Here is a 15,331-nt window from a genome sequence, read left to right as displayed (position 1 = left end):
TGCCTCTTGCTTTAAAGCCAATGGGAGCAATGTGGTTAAAACCTGATGTGCTGCTTAAAAAAAGGTTTCAGAGTAGCAGCCATGTTAGTCTGTATTCGTAAAAAGAAAAGGAGGACTTGTGGCACCTTAGAGACTAACCAATTTATTTGAGCATAAGCTTTCGTGAGCTACAGCTCACTTCAGCACCTTTCAAATGCGAGGTAGTGCAGCCCTTTCCAGTAATACCTTAGCTATTGAGAGTGCAGTGACTGTGAAGGCATGTTATGCACTCTTCATGGAGAAACTGCTTTAGGGAGGAAAAGAGGAGGAGCTAGGTCACTGGGACTCTCTGCCAGTCCTCCTGCAATGTGCCACTGGACCATCATTTATTTTCCTGAAGAGCCAGAGTTAGGCAGAAGAAAGCTCAGTTTTCATCTCATCTGCAGGACGACACCTCTCATAGCGGGGATCCCTGCACCATCAGAGCTGAGAATGAGGCCAGATCTTGGTGTGGGAGTTGAATTTAGGACCCTCTGATCCGGAGGCGAGTGAGCCAAAAAGCTCTATTATTCATGCCCATTCTCCTCATCTTTGAATTCATCCTGCATTTCTAACGCTCGGTGGGGTGCGATTTGATACTGGTACAGCCTGCACAGTACAGTTCCTGGTCCCCTGGCCTGCACTTGTGAACTATGTCCTGTGGCTTTCCTGGCAGTGCACAGGGAGATGTGCTGTGAAACTGACATGCAAAGGGACCTCATGGAGGGGGCATGAGATGTGCTGCACTAGCTCATCAGTGACCGCTCAATACCCCAGCACTAATGTTAGCTGGGAGTCCAGAAAAGGAGGCTACCAGTAATGCCACTGCCCCCCCTCCCCCCAGTTGCGTGCACCCTGTGTTCTGCCACCCACTGCAAGGCAGGCAGAATGCCCAGCCCTACAAGGTCACAGCAACTCATGAACACAACGCTAAAAAGGCCTGTAAAAATCTTCTCTTATCGTTTTGGGAAGCCCCTTTACGGCTGACTGACCCATCTCCTCCTACAGCACACACAGAGGGGTGCATGCTACTTACCCTGGTGCCTGGGGGGCCTGCATCTCCTCTGTGCCCCTTGAAGCCCTGCAGAAGAGAGTGACATTAACAACAGCCAGATGCGTGGACCTTTGGGAAGGCCTTGGCTGAATGGTGCATGCACAGTGGCTGCCCTTAAAACCTCGCCAGTTTTGCGTTAGATTAACTGCCTGGTCAGCGTGGAATTGTATCCCGGGGAGGCACCATCCCGCTCCTTAGCAGCACAATGTACAGGGGAGTCTATGGTGGTGCAGCTGCTCTTCCTGGTGTGCCTGGCCCACAATGTGTAGGGGAAAGGGTGAGGCCCTAGCCTCCCCTCTCCCCATCCCCAGGATGCATGACTGGAGCGCAGAGCCTGCATCCGTGAGCAGCCCTGGTGTGTGGGGCACCAGGAGGGCAGAAGGCTTCTTATATCGTGACCTCCAGGCAAAGGACCTGCATAATCTGGTCCAGGGAATTCTGGGGGCAAAAGATCCAGAAATGCCCTCTTTGATTTCTTGGATTATTTTTTATCCTTTATGCTGTGGAACTGCCTACATGTCTCAGCAGGGCATGTCTTTTGTGTTAAGTGCTATGCACACACACACAGGCAAAGGCCATCCCCACCCAAAGATTTTCCAGTGTAAAGGATAAGACAGTTTCTGGATTAAACCATCTGGTGTAGTACCTACCGGTAATCCTCTGGCCCCCTCTTGGCCTGGGAGCCCAGGTTCTCCTGGTTTGCCCTAATGGAAACAAGCACATTCAGATGGTGATATTGTTCTGTCATTGCCAGCATCTGCCTCATCATCATCCAAAAAGGGATTCTGCACTTTCCCATCAGTTGTCATGAGGGTTCTAGGGACGAGTCTTCACACGTGAATGCAATGGGGATGCTCCCCCAAAACCTGCATCAGAGTGCACACACAGGACATTCGGAACCCAGGCACCCTCCACCCATCTGTAAATCCACTCTTGCTTCGAGACATGTGGGCTTTGGAAGTTTAAGATGTGCCCATGCCTGTTGCCAGGTGTACCTGTCTGGACCAGATTTTCAAAACTAGGTGCACACAGTTGCATGCTTATCTGATGCATACATATAAAAGGGGTATTTACACAGAGAAACTGGGTGCATGCAATTGTTTATGCACAACTGTGTGCATCTGACTCTGAAAAGTGGCTCAGTCCACACAATACCTTAACACTGAGTATTTGTCCGTGTCCCGAGAAGGAAAGAGCTTGCCACATTCTGGCAAATCACAGGAAGAGGATGGGGGCAACAGATTCTGGAAGCGCATTCTCAGAGTCATATGCATATGCTAGGGGAATGCTATTTCCTGTCCACTTTATTAATCTAGCCCTTTGGCTGGAAAATTCCAGCTCAGGTCCTTTTCCTCCCTGTGCGTACAAGTTAAGAACAATGGGGGAAATCAAACACAAAACTGCCTATCCAAGAAGGGAGGAGAATTGTCACTCTGCAACCCAGCAAGTGCATTTCAGGGTGCATTTCCTACTCCCTTCCCTGCCCCACAAGCTGCAAAAACCGGCTCACTAGGTTGAGTATGACACGACAGACCTGGGTCTCTCTAGAATTTACAGGAGCACTACAGAGATGGCGACACTTTGAGCTACAGTTGTGAGTCCGAGCTCCAGGAGACATGCCCCTCTTAGCTCTGATTGAGCTAATGCACTACCCATGGAGTGTGCCTGTAGCAGCATGAGTGGCTAGCCACCCTGATTACGTACCTGCTGAGCCCTAGGTGCGTACTCAGGGCAGCTGCCCCTCCTGCAGCTCATGACACTGCAGCTACTTGTCCTATTTTTAGCTATTCTTAGCATGGCAGCTTGGCTATGTGTCCTCGATCTGAAGATCACGCCCCCAGCTTACAGTGTACACATACCCTCAGAGTAAAGGGCCAGGTCTCCTTTCAAGGTGCTAAGATTTGCACATTAACAGATTGCTCAAGGCAGTTCAGTGTGAACTTGATGCATGTAAACAGACTCTCCTGAGTCCAAAAGCAATAGCCAGTTATGGGCTCTGAAAGCCTGACTCTAGCGGCTTGAAATGATGATGTTTACAACGCGAATCCTTACCGGTTCCCCGGGAGATCCAGGCTTGCCGTCCTTGCCGTCAATGCCCTGTAAATGAAACATCCATTAGGGAGTCCGGGGGGCTATACAGAAGATGGGTACGTCTTTGTGAGTGTGAAGCTTGTGATGACTGCTCTGCTTGGTCACAGTGCATCATGTGATGCCCCCTTCTCACTTCCACACCTCAGCTATTTACAAACAACAGCTCTGTCCAGCCTCTGCGATCTCTACTCCCACACTCTGCCAACACCACAGACTTCTTCCAGAATGGGAAGTACAGAGGAGTCAGATGCATGATGCTTCACCTTATCAGCATCCCTAACGCTGCTTAAAGATAGGGACGTAAGGCCAGATACTCAGGTGGCGTAAATCAGCATCACTCCACTGACTACTCAATGAACTATGCTGATTTACACCAGAAGAAGATCTGGCCCATAGACATTAGAGATAGATAAGACTCACTAGATCAACACCGTTGCCAGATCAATGGGGTTTCAGATATTAAACTGAGCCTACAATTGTTCTTGAGCCAATACAAAGGGGGTCATTACATTCTGGATACTAGAACATAACAAAATCCCATCCCTTGTAGCAGTATGAACTGCAGACACAATTATCTGTGCCCACAGGCTTGGAGGCATTATCTCACATTGGTGCCCTCTATGGGAAGATCTCTGCCAGGGAAATAAGAGTCAGGCAAGAGGAACAGATGAATCCATTTTGGAAACTATCACTTGGCTGGAAGGTGCCCGACCCAGAACTCACACTATATGGAGCCCAGTGAATCTGGAGTTAACTTGACAATATAAATCTCACATCCACTCCAAGACAGCTCAGAAATGTCACTTGCTGTGTCCACATGCTTACAGGAAGTGTAACATATTGAATGAGAAATAGCAAGCAATTGTCCCTTACCTGAAGGCCAGGCAGTCCTGGTGGGCCCGGGGGACCTGCTGGGCCATCTTTACCCTGTAAAGAGACCATTGATGTGGCAATGTTCAGATAAGCTTTTCAGATGCTGCTTCACAAGGAAGAACACTTTGCAAACCTGGAGTTGGGAGGGGAAATGAACTACATGTCTCTAACGCATTCAAACTTCCATTCCCTTAGGGACCAAACTTTGCTTTGCTATATTCACAGTTATTGACACAAGAGGCCAAATTCAACCTCCAAGATAAACAGATGCAACTCTCACGGACTTCAGTGGGAATTGCAGCCACTTAGGAGAAGGCTGAATTTGGTCTCAAAAGTGTAAATTGGGAAGAAGCGGATAACAACATAGTAAGTCTCTGCCCAGCATTGTGCTATTGACATTAATATAAAAGCCAGTCAATGCACGTGTTATAGTCTGTATATATTAAATTGGTGGTTATGAAAGGTGTTTAGCTGACTGTCCCTGTGAATGAAATCCTCTGTTTATCCATGGGATTGTTCAGCACACAGGCTGTTACACACTGCTTCAACCTTGACTACCTGTTACGGCTGAAAGAAAAGCTCGGTCCTTGGCCTCTCCGCTAAGACTGCTAACTCATCTCACAACAGCCATCAGATGAGCAATTCTTGGTCACTACTGATGAAAGCTACAGTTGAAGAAATGGCCAAGGGGCGACAGGCTCATTAGCAAACCCTGAGCAATCCAGTTCCAGAAATGCATCATAATTACACACAACTGCATTATTCTGACTCAACAGCCTGTGTTACTCCAAGATGCCTCCTCTCGGAAACAAGAGAGACATTGATTCATAACAAGGAATCTTCTGTTTCACTTTGCAATGAAGATCAACCAGATTCAAAAGTTAAGATCAATCAGAACCAGATCAGATTTTCTCTCTCAGGGTATTTTATTGCCACCCATCACCTCAGTATCTGAGCACTTTCCTTGTACAACCGATAGCAATAACGAAATCCCTAGCAGGCCTTGTGGATTCGCTTGCACTTCACCCTTATTACCCAGCACTGTGTCAGCGGGTGATGATCCTGCTCGGAAATATTAAGTGTGTTTTGCTGATTCACTGTTGCATGTGGGTCACTACCTGTATGGATTTGAGAGAGGCAGTAGGTTCTCTCTTGAAATCCAGACCTAGTGTGTGGGCTGAGCAGGTCTGAGAGTAACCTTAGGAGATGACAAGCTTGGACTGGATTCATGCGGTTTCATTTTAAGTTCCTTTGGTGATTACAACCAAACCCCGGGAAGGGAGTAGATTTATCCTACTATAACTTATGTGGACTGAGTTTGGAGAAGAGTGGGGAAGCCACCTGCTCACTGAAGGGTTTTCCCATCACATCACAGCTGTATCAGGAATTCTAATTCTGGAAAGGTTGGATTGCACAGAAGTAAAGGAAACAAAGAGTTTCCAGCATGGCCTATTCAACATGAATAGCATTTTAGATAGCACTTGAGGGGCTTGGGGAAATCATCATGTTTGCATCAGTTCAGCCTCACTTTAAAGAAGCTAACACCGTGGCCCATGGCTTACTATATCCCCTGGCATTCCTGGGGGTCCTGCAGGTCCTGGTTTGCCATCTGGTCCCTAAATAAAACAAAGCAGAAAGAATATGAATTGCTTGTTCATAGTGTATCCCTGTCAACACAGTCAGTATCACAGCTGGCAACACTACCGTTTTCTTTCATTCATTCACATTAATTCATCACAGAAAAGCAGTCACCAACCTCTGTATGTAATTGGCCTCCCAAGCCATACATTGTCAGACATTTTAGATTGTTTGCCATTCCAGAAAATATACAGTAATTAGAAAAACTATTGTGCCCAAATGAACTCCGAGAAGAATAGAACTGCTGGGAGAAATATCTCAGAGCACACACTGCAGAAGGCAAATCTTGCAATCATTAGTCAACGTGGACAGAACAAGACACCGTGGGCATAGGTTGCAGCAAGAAAAATGTAGGTTAAATATTATGAGAAACTTTATGAATTATAAAGTCTTTGGCAACAAGGCAAGCTGCTCAGGTGGGCTATGGAATCATCATACCTATGGCCCTACCAAATTCACGGTATTTATGGTCAATTTCACGGCCAAAGGATTTGAGAATTGGTAAATTTCATGTTTTCAAGATGTTTAAATCTGAAATTTCATGGTGTTGTAACCGTGGGCGTCCTGATCCAAGAGGGGATTGTGGGGGGAGGTCGCAAACCGGTGGTACGGGGGTCATGGGATTGCCACCCTCACTTCTGTGCTGCCTTCAGAGGGGGTGTGGAGCTATCTGCAGCTGAGAGAGATACACAAGAGCAGCTCTGCAGGGAAAGAACAAGTCCCAGCCCTGCCCAGACTAGCAGCGAGGAGCCCCCTGCTGGGGCGCTCCCAGCAGCAATGGGAAGATCGGATCCAAATCCACAAGCCTCCTCCAGCTGCAGGAACCTCTGGGGCTGCTGCCCAGTCCCAGAGCGTGCTGTGGCAGCGGGAGGCACCCGGAGGTGGGTCTGGTCTCACCCCTCCCCCAGAGCAGCTGTGCAGGAGACGGACAAGTCCTGTTGGTCCCCAGCCCAGCCAGAGCTAGGAGCCCCCTTTGCTGGGATGCTCCTAGGAACAAGAGGACATCAGATTTCATGGGGCAGGGGTTATTTCACGGTCTGTGACATGTTTTTCTCGGCCGTGAAATTGGTAGGGCCCTAATCATAACTTGAATAAGCATAGAGACTAGATAGCCTGGTTTAGAGGTTGTAAATCAATCCTGTCAATAGGCAAGCAAATGAATGTTTGCCTATTGACAGGATTGATTGCACCCACTCCAGCTACCATCCCAACCCAACAGTTCTATGATTCCGAGCCGGACCCACCGAGCCCTTTCTGGTGGTGCTGATGTCACAATGGCAAAGCAATGGTGCAATATAAATTCTGCCATGGTCAGATTGCTGCGGACACGGGGAATAGAGGGGGGTTGCAAACAGTTAGGAGGGCTAGGGTCAAACTGCAAAGGGATCTGGCCAGGTTAAGCCAGGGTGGCTTCAAGGGAGGTTTGTCAGAGTCCTACAATCAGGGAGAATTCTTGAGAGACGTAAGTGGCTGCACACAATGCACTCAAGCAAAGCGATTTTAGCCATGTCTCTTTAACACCATCCTAATATGCTTTTGTCATGTAAAGAAGCACCGTTGCTAATGTGGAGAATGGGGAACCAGAAAGGGTGACGGGCAATAGCCGGGGGAACAATCCTATCTGAAGAAGTCCACAACATGAGAAAACTTGAGAAACCCTTGTCTAAGATCCTTGTGTGGCATTTAACGCGTTAACGAGCCAAACGTTTTCCCTTTTGACCTTTGCTATTTCTAAAGCCAACTGTCAGCCTCATCTACTACATGGGAAGCACTCATATTTTTTACCATGTGGGCTCAGTGAAAAAAATGCCATGCCCATTGCCTTTCCTATAAAGGAAGCAACCGAAGTTGAGCATAAATTTATGCATGTGAGGCAAAGCAATGGCTGCAAGATGCGTTAAGTAGCAAGTGTCAGGATTGTGGGTCTCTTTAATGCTCCAGGGTCTATTACGAACCCACTGGGAAACTTAAAAGACATGGCACAGACATGGGTGGAGGTGGCATATGTAGTCTGTGGCATATGTAGTCTGCAGCTACACTTATGAGTGAGACACACACACATGCAGCATGATGATCCACTTCTCAATATGGGGCGGGGGGGGGGGGGGGAAAGGAGGAAGAAAACTTACAGCGGGGCCTGGGTTTCCAGGAGGTCCCGAGAAGCCAGGCATTCCAGGGTGACCCTGCAGAATCACAAGACAACTATTAGATTAGTCTCAATCCCTTCTTAGAACCATAGAATCATAGACAATCAGGGCTGGAAGGGACCTCAGGAGGTCATCTAGTTCGACCCCCTGCTCAAAGCAGGACCTAAACCCCAACTAAATCATTCTTCACTCTTCAGTTACCTCCCCCAGATATTAGGTCAATAAATGGCAGTCATAAGGAAGCTGTGATATAACAGTGAAACGAGAGAACACACAGAAGGGTTGGTCCTCAGGAAATAAGCTATCCTGGGATTACAAACTGAAGCCTAGGCTTGCAAAGCATGCACTTTTTCGCTGTATCTAAGGTCTTTAATATACATAGGCTTTGGAGACTGAATAACTCGTCAAGAAACGTAATAGCAGGCTTGGCATGAGTTGCATATTTTGTATGCAAAGGAAATATTCACTGAGCAATTCTCGCAGTGTTAGCAGTCAGTCGAGAAAGAAGCACAGTTATGTTGCGGATGTACTTTCCCTAAGGCATCTGCTGTTCTATGCGTAGAGGGGCCGGGAGAGGAAGACCGAAAGGCCAAGGCAGAAGGGTGTGCAAAATGAGAGCTGGGCAAAATGTAACTTACCGGATTTTGGGGCTTCGTTACTGGACCAAAAACCTGGCCCACTTTCAGTGTAAGGTTCATGAAACCTATGGCAAACCTGGGCTTGATTTTGGCCACCATTTGTGTAATTCCCCTCTGTTCCTGCGGGATCCCTGTTCCTTTGGAAAATCCCCAAGTTTCTCCTTCAGACAAGACAGCGGCCTCTCCTTAACTGCTTACCTGTTGCTTACCTCTTTGGATAAGCAGTTTGGGTAGCTAGGGACTCCCTCATAGCATGCACAGCCTGGGGTTTTTCAGGTGCCAGATGAGAGAGAACCGCAACAGTCTAGCAGCAGGACATGGTGGAGCCTTCCGCATCCCAATTCTGAAAAGGCTGCCCACCCCCCATGTCTCACCTGTGCACTAGCCAGGGAAGGAGGCCAAATGCTCAGCCCTTAAAAACCAACAAGGGGTGAAGCAGCCAACTGGATGCCTCCTGGAGATACCAGAGGTGGTGGTGATGGTGGTGGGAATAAAGGCCACATGGCGGCCTACAGACACTCCACAGAAAATGATGATGGTGGCAGGGAGGAGGGGTTTTAAATGGAGGGCATCCTGATGAGTACGGTCCCAGCCCAAGTCTTCTTACCCCCGCCCCTCTGGGAGTTAGGGGTGCTGAGGATCTTTGCCTCTCTCCCCAGTGAGGCCAGGGTAGATGTCTCCAGGGAGGGAATCACGGTTATATCCTATACGCATATTCCAGTTGCATGACTTGGGAAGCACACTCTTTTACCTGTCCTCCTTTTGGTCCAGTATCCCCAGATGTCCCACGGTCTCCTTTAGTGCCCTGATAACAAACAAAGCCATTGAGAGCCACTAAGGTTTATGACATTCCCAGCTGTAGGCTCCACTTCAGCAAAGCACTTTAGCGTACGCTTAACTTTAAGCATGCATTTAAGTCTCATTGACTCCAATGGGACTTACATATGTGCTTAAAGATAAGCACTTGCTTAAGTGCTTTGTTGAATTGGGGTCTCACGGTCCACCTAACCCACATTTATTTGCCCACACCCCAGAAAAATTTAACAAAACATTGTATGGAAACTACTCAGATTGTGGAGCCCAAAATATGACTTTACCAACGTCCCAGCTTATGACTAAATTGCTGGATGTAGAATTTACAATGTCCCCAACACACAGCATTGTTCATATATAATAACGGTTAGGCAAGTGGGGGAAACCAGTCTGCTGTTTAAAATATGTCTGGATGTATGCCATTGAGAGGAGCAGGAAGGGACTGACTGAGAAAGGACCTGCAGTTCCACTGATCTATACTCTGGGGAGTTCTTGGTGTTTCTACCCCAGAGTGTACCATGCTAGGCTTTCAGAAGAGCAGCACACTCTGGACTTTAAATCCTGGGGAAGCCCTACCGTGCATTTTGGAAGGAGTCCCAACAGACCAGCTGGCTATCTTATGGAGTTACTCTCTGTCTGTTATTTTATTTGAGCACCTGCAGACTGTGGGTATGTGCATATATGAACTGAATGCAAACTGGGATATTGACCACCTATTAGATTTAAGGTTGTTCATGTTCATACGGACAATTCAAATCTTATACCATTTTAGTCAAATGCTGAGTCTTCCCACTCCAGTCTTCCCTCCCACTGCATGACTGAACAGCAGAGAATGGTTATTTCTCAGACTGCTGAGTGTTCACAGCAATTACCTATAACACATACATCTATTTGGGTTACTAGCGGTTTTCTGAGTTTTCTCTCAGAATGTTCTCCCATCTTAACTGCCTGCACTTTTGCTTTTGGTCCTTTATTGCCCTTTCTGTACTTTTCATGGCGAGAAGTAAAATCAGTTTTCTGAATCAGTATAACTCCTTGTTCATTGCAATAACTGCAAATAAAAAGAAATTAAAATAGCAGACACTGCTTGAGACTGGAACCAAGTGCTGGAAGGCAGGTAAGTCTAGGGGGAAACTCCTTATCTCTATTGCAATTGATTTGTTTTGGTTTGTTTCACATTAGGCCATTGTAAATGTTCCAACCGTAACTAAGCACTGACTTTCTGAGCAAACTGATCATGGGGGTTACACAAGGCCAGAGCGCTAAATGTTAAATTACTAGAATCCTTCAGGCATTGCTCGGTGTTTGTCAATAACCCTTGAATATGAGGTTGAGACGTGGTAAATAGCGAAAAGGATAAGCCCTTCTTTCAACGTGTTTCCAAGTAATACTGGGTGCTACAAACTGTGGCCATTTAAAGGAGACTGACAGTTCAGTGCATTGTCAGTGTAGCCCCAGCATACCAAACCATTCATTACATCAAAACCATTCAAGCAAGGAATTTTTCAAGCAGAAAGGAAGGTGCAGGATTTCCAGGGCTGGGGCTCTCCCTCCTGCCTCAGGTGAGCGGATCCAAATTGATAGTAAGGCACCCATCCTGCAGTCTTTGCCTGCACAACGCTCCCATTGAGACCAAATTCTGTGTGGAGGATCAAAACCTAACTGGTCTTTGCAAACAGAGAGACGGGGGGTGCTAGATACTATGTTACACTGCTGGGCTGTCCATGGGGAAGCTGTGTGATTCAGGGATGAAATTCAGAAAGGTAGCACAGGGCCTGTCTCCCACTTAAGTCCCACATAAGTTCTCCCCCTCTGCATTCTGATTCAGCCTTTGCTCTACATAAGACTGGAGTCGATCCAGGTGATGTTAATTGAGGAGAATTACTGACCTTTGGACCATCCACCCCTGGAGGTCCTGGGAGACCCCGGGGTCCAGGATCGCCCTACAATAAAGAGGAAAGAGCACTCAATCACACTAATTACTTACAAAATCAGAAAAACACAGTAAGTGATCAGCCACCCATCATGTGCAGAACCAGTAGTTGCAAGGATAAACTTTCAATTCTGCAGCCTAACACAGTTAGGACTCAGTCCAGCTTTCCTGGATGCTCTGAGCCTGTGTGACAAGCTCCTTATTACATATATACAAAGCAACAGAGGGACCCATGAACACCAAAATGTCTTCTTATTCAAAAGCTGGCTCTTATTCAAAAGACACGCCAGCCACTAGAGGGAGACATACTCATACTCAGGTAGCAAATGTAGTACATATGCACACTGGTGCTAACCCTGGTCAGTCCTGGGATGGGAGACTTCCAAAAAAAAAAAAAGTCGGTGGGATGCAGAGAGTGGTACAGGGATTCAGTCAATGGGACGCTATCCTCTGCATTTGTACAGAACCAATGCCCCAGCACAGTGCCAAGGGGCTCTGTGCTGCCAGAAGTGCTTTGTTTTGGCTAAAATATACAACCACAGTCACAGCTGCTTGTGGCAATTAAACAACCCAGGCCGCTTTCTACAAAAATAAGTGGTTTCTCGGCTGAATTGGAGGGAAACACATTCTGCCTCCCCAGCTAAAGCTGGATATAGCACCTCTCACGTCCTGTCTTACACTATTCCTGTGTTCCTCTCCAATACAGCAGCCCTTCAATGGCCAGGAGGTGTGACTCCCACACGTTTTAAGTGCTTTGGGGTGAGAGGCACTCTGTAAACGGAAGATCTGAAATGACACGAGATGTGCAGAAGCACAATGGACGCACAAAGGCTATCAGTAACTCCACTGACTTCTATGCCAATTTATGTATAATATGCAAACTGATGGAGAGGGAGAGGGAGCCACGTAGGCCTTGGAGGGAGGACGGGAGAAGGACCTGAGAATCAGGGCACAGGGATGGTTAGAGATGCGGGTTCTTATGGGGTTTTGGACATGGCATGTGTGGATTTAGAGTGGAGTCTCACGATTGTTCCTCCCCCATTTAGATCCCTACGTATTAGGGATCCAGTTCTGCAACCCTTATTCTCAGCGAGTATCATGTATTTACAGGCCCCCACCCTCCCCCTTTTCAAGCCCCTCCTTAAAAATCACTCCCTCGCCCCTTCCCACAGGCTGTCTCCTGACAAACAGAAAATCCATCCAGCTGTCCCTGAGCTACTAGAATTGTACTCCTCTCCTCTGCTCAGCCCCCCTGGTTTGGTTGTTTCTCATCGTCTTCTCTTCCTTTGTGTGTAGCCTCTTCTCTTTGTCTGCAGGCGCCAGGCTGAAACATCCTCTCTGGTTTTAGCAGGCTCTCCCGTTGGATGTATAGGAGGTGCAGGGCAAGAGGGATGGCTGGCTCCTGTATTCTAGGCTGCTCTCAGGGCAGGAGCAAGCCCCAACATAAAGCAGATTCCTAAATTGTTGGAGGGTGGAGTTCTCCATCCACTCCCCCAGCCCCATCACCCTTCCATCTGTCCCCTCCTCCTCCTAAGCTCCTTCAGGCTACCAGAGCAGGGTAAAGGGGCTGTAACAGGGGCTGGGCTTCAGACCTGTCTATGAAGCACGTAGTGCATTGCTTTTACTGTGACTATAAATACAGGCATATTAAAATAAGGCTAAAAACAGTTATCAAAGTGATCCTGAAGCACGAACCTTATTGCAGTTCTCTTACCATTTTCCCATTCAGGCCATCTCTACCTGGAGGTCCTTGGGCACCTCTATCCCCCTTGAAGCCTGGCACTCCAGGGAGCCCCGGGGGGCCAGGTGGGCAGTCGTTACACACATCCTAAAAGAGACAAGGTAACACTGAGAAGAGCATTAGGGATGAGACTGAGGCTCCCTTCCAGTCCCACAGTCGCTCGGTGTGACTTTAGCAAGGCGGTGCTATGGGCATACCCACTCGGTCTGTGCTCCACTCAAATCAGGGGTAGGCCACAGAACTGTTGTGGCACCTGAGTAGTTCATAACTCACTATCAAAGTCAGGCTCACAGAATGGGGGGAAAGGCCTATTCTGATGGAGAGAGAGAGAGAGGAGAAACGTGAAGCAGGAACACACACAAACTATTGTTTCTTCTTCACTTACAGATTCCAAACAGTGTCTTATCCAGCCTCCAAAGCTTGGCTGGGTCAGTGCTTGGAGGGCAGCTGTCCAGGGAAAACCCAGGAGCTGCAGGGAGTTGGGAGCGGCTCCTATTCTGTTCTCTATAGGTTCTTATACCACGCTGGTCACCATAGTATCTGAGCGCCTTCCAGTAGTGCATTGAGTGATATGACTACACATCTGTCACGTGTTGTTTGCTCTCTCATGCAGTGTGGAGTTTTTAACATATAAACCTGTTGCTATGTGTTTATGTTAGAGAAGGCAGGTTAAAGAAAGGTGTCTTGCACTTTTAGCGGAATGTGGTGAGGTTTTTGATGGTCCTTAATTTTGGGGGAGAGTTCATGCTATAGTCTTTCCACCCCTAGAGAAAGCAGGATAGTCAGTACTGAGCCTATGTTCAGCAGAGTGGTGGCAGGCACTGTGGAATAACAGAGAAGTGAAGCGCTGCCCACTTGTGGTCATGAAAGATCTCTTGGCATTTGTTGCAAAAGCAGATGTGTGCTACAGTGCCCTGGCCAAATTCATCATGGGGAATTACGCTCTGTCTCCCTCAACTGTCCTTTGAAGTGTCAGCTCACTACATTATTCTTTATTTCAAAAAACACCCAGCAAGCATACAGAATTCCAAGCATTTCTGCCTGAGGGTCGGCCTTGTTTCAGTGGTGGGTGAAGTGAGCCCAGTATACGGAGAGGCAGTGCAGTCCAGTGGATAGGCCAGGAGGGCTAGGTTCTATCCCCAGCTGTGCCAGGGATCTGTTGTATGACCTGGGCAATGCACTTTGACTCTCTTTTCCCTGCTATTGCTTGGGTGTCTGTCTGACTTAGAATATAGGCACTTTAGACCAGGGTCTGCTTCCTACTTTGTGTGTGTATGGCCCCTAGAACAATGGGGCTCTGAGCTCAGCTGGGGTCTCCAGGGGTTACCGTAATACAAAACATCTTCATACAGTGCACTCTCTGTAAAGATATTTGGGGTCTTTTGAGAAGAGATGCTGTGTGAATACAAGGTTTCATCTCAAGATAGTAACTCGAGAGGGCTGCTCTTTTCAGCTCTTAAGAAGGAGGCCAGTTAGCAGTTCATTTCTCAGTGCCTCTTAATCAATAGGTAAAGATTTCTTGCCAGGTCCCTAGACTGCTTAAAAATCTCTCTACTGTGCCCATGGCCATCAGCAAAGATTTAGCAGCTGCTCAGTGTCAAATACTGAATCATTTCCCATGGAATCATCTTCATGGACAGCAAAAGCCAACCTACAAACCAACATTTTCAAATGTGGGTGCTTAATGGTAGGCACCTACATCCCCAGTTAGATACCTCATGCAAACGTAGACTGATTTTCAAAAGGCACTGAGCACCTACAGCTCAAACTGACTTAAGCAGGAGACATAGGTGCTCAGCATTTTTAAAAATTGGGCACCTTTATTTCATAGAATATCAGGGTTGGAAGGGACCTCAGGAAGTCATCTAGTCCAATCCCCTGCTCAAAGCAGGACCAATCCCCAATTTTTGCCCCCGATCCCTAAATGGCCCCCTCAGCTCACAACCCTGGGTTTAGCAGGCCAGTGCTCAAACCACTGAGCTATCCCTTCCCCGATTTAGATGCTTTCAGTGGCGTTTAAAGCCTATCTTTAGGGAATTATGCTTGAAAATATTTGATGCCAGCGCTTCAGAGGGACAGTTCAGGCCCCACTAAAAGTTAGAGCAGCAACCTCGGGGCTGCTCTAACTTACACCAGCTTGTAAGGGCCCTTTGTAGGTCATTACACTGGTGGAGATTACTGGAGTGTATCTAACTCTGGCCATGCCCCCTTTGCGCTCTAACATGTCCCCAGTGGCACCAGCTGACAATGTGACTACGAACTGCAAATTGCTTGCAAATCTGGCTGTTTAGAATATTCAGATGCACATCTGGCACTGACAGTTCAGACATATCTCTGTAACGCAGCATCAGTCATCAAGTTAAAAGCAAAAAACAATCTCATTAC

The 15,331-nt window shown here is 47.5% G+C and overlaps 1 protein-coding gene across 1 annotated transcript in view; it reads right to left on the bottom strand.

Moving 5' to 3' along the window:
• COL22A1 (collagen type XXII alpha 1 chain) overlaps nucleotides 1-15,331 on the bottom strand; it is a 327,228-nt gene that overhangs the window by 18,841 nt on the left and 293,056 nt on the right. The window contains exons 45-53 of the mRNA XM_048837254.2: nucleotides 12,920-13,033; nucleotides 11,162-11,215; nucleotides 9,211-9,264; nucleotides 7,804-7,857; nucleotides 5,599-5,652; nucleotides 4,037-4,090; nucleotides 3,125-3,169; nucleotides 1,723-1,776; nucleotides 1,055-1,099 (exon numbers count right to left, since the gene is read on the bottom strand). Coding sequence (XP_048693211.2) covers nucleotides 1,055-1,099; nucleotides 1,723-1,776; nucleotides 3,125-3,169; nucleotides 4,037-4,090; nucleotides 5,599-5,652; nucleotides 7,804-7,857; nucleotides 9,211-9,264; nucleotides 11,162-11,215; nucleotides 12,920-13,033 — 528 coding nt within the window. The remainder of the gene's footprint in view (nucleotides 1-1,054; nucleotides 1,100-1,722; nucleotides 1,777-3,124; nucleotides 3,170-4,036; nucleotides 4,091-5,598; nucleotides 5,653-7,803; nucleotides 7,858-9,210; nucleotides 9,265-11,161; nucleotides 11,216-12,919; nucleotides 13,034-15,331) is intronic.

This window comes from Caretta caretta, chromosome 2 (genome assembly GCF_965140235.1).
Source record: "Caretta caretta isolate rCarCar2 chromosome 2, rCarCar1.hap1, whole genome shotgun sequence".
In the NCBI taxonomy this organism is placed as follows: Eukaryota; Metazoa; Chordata; order Testudines; family Cheloniidae; genus Caretta; species Caretta caretta.
This window is presented reverse-complemented; position numbering and strand designations above follow the sequence as displayed.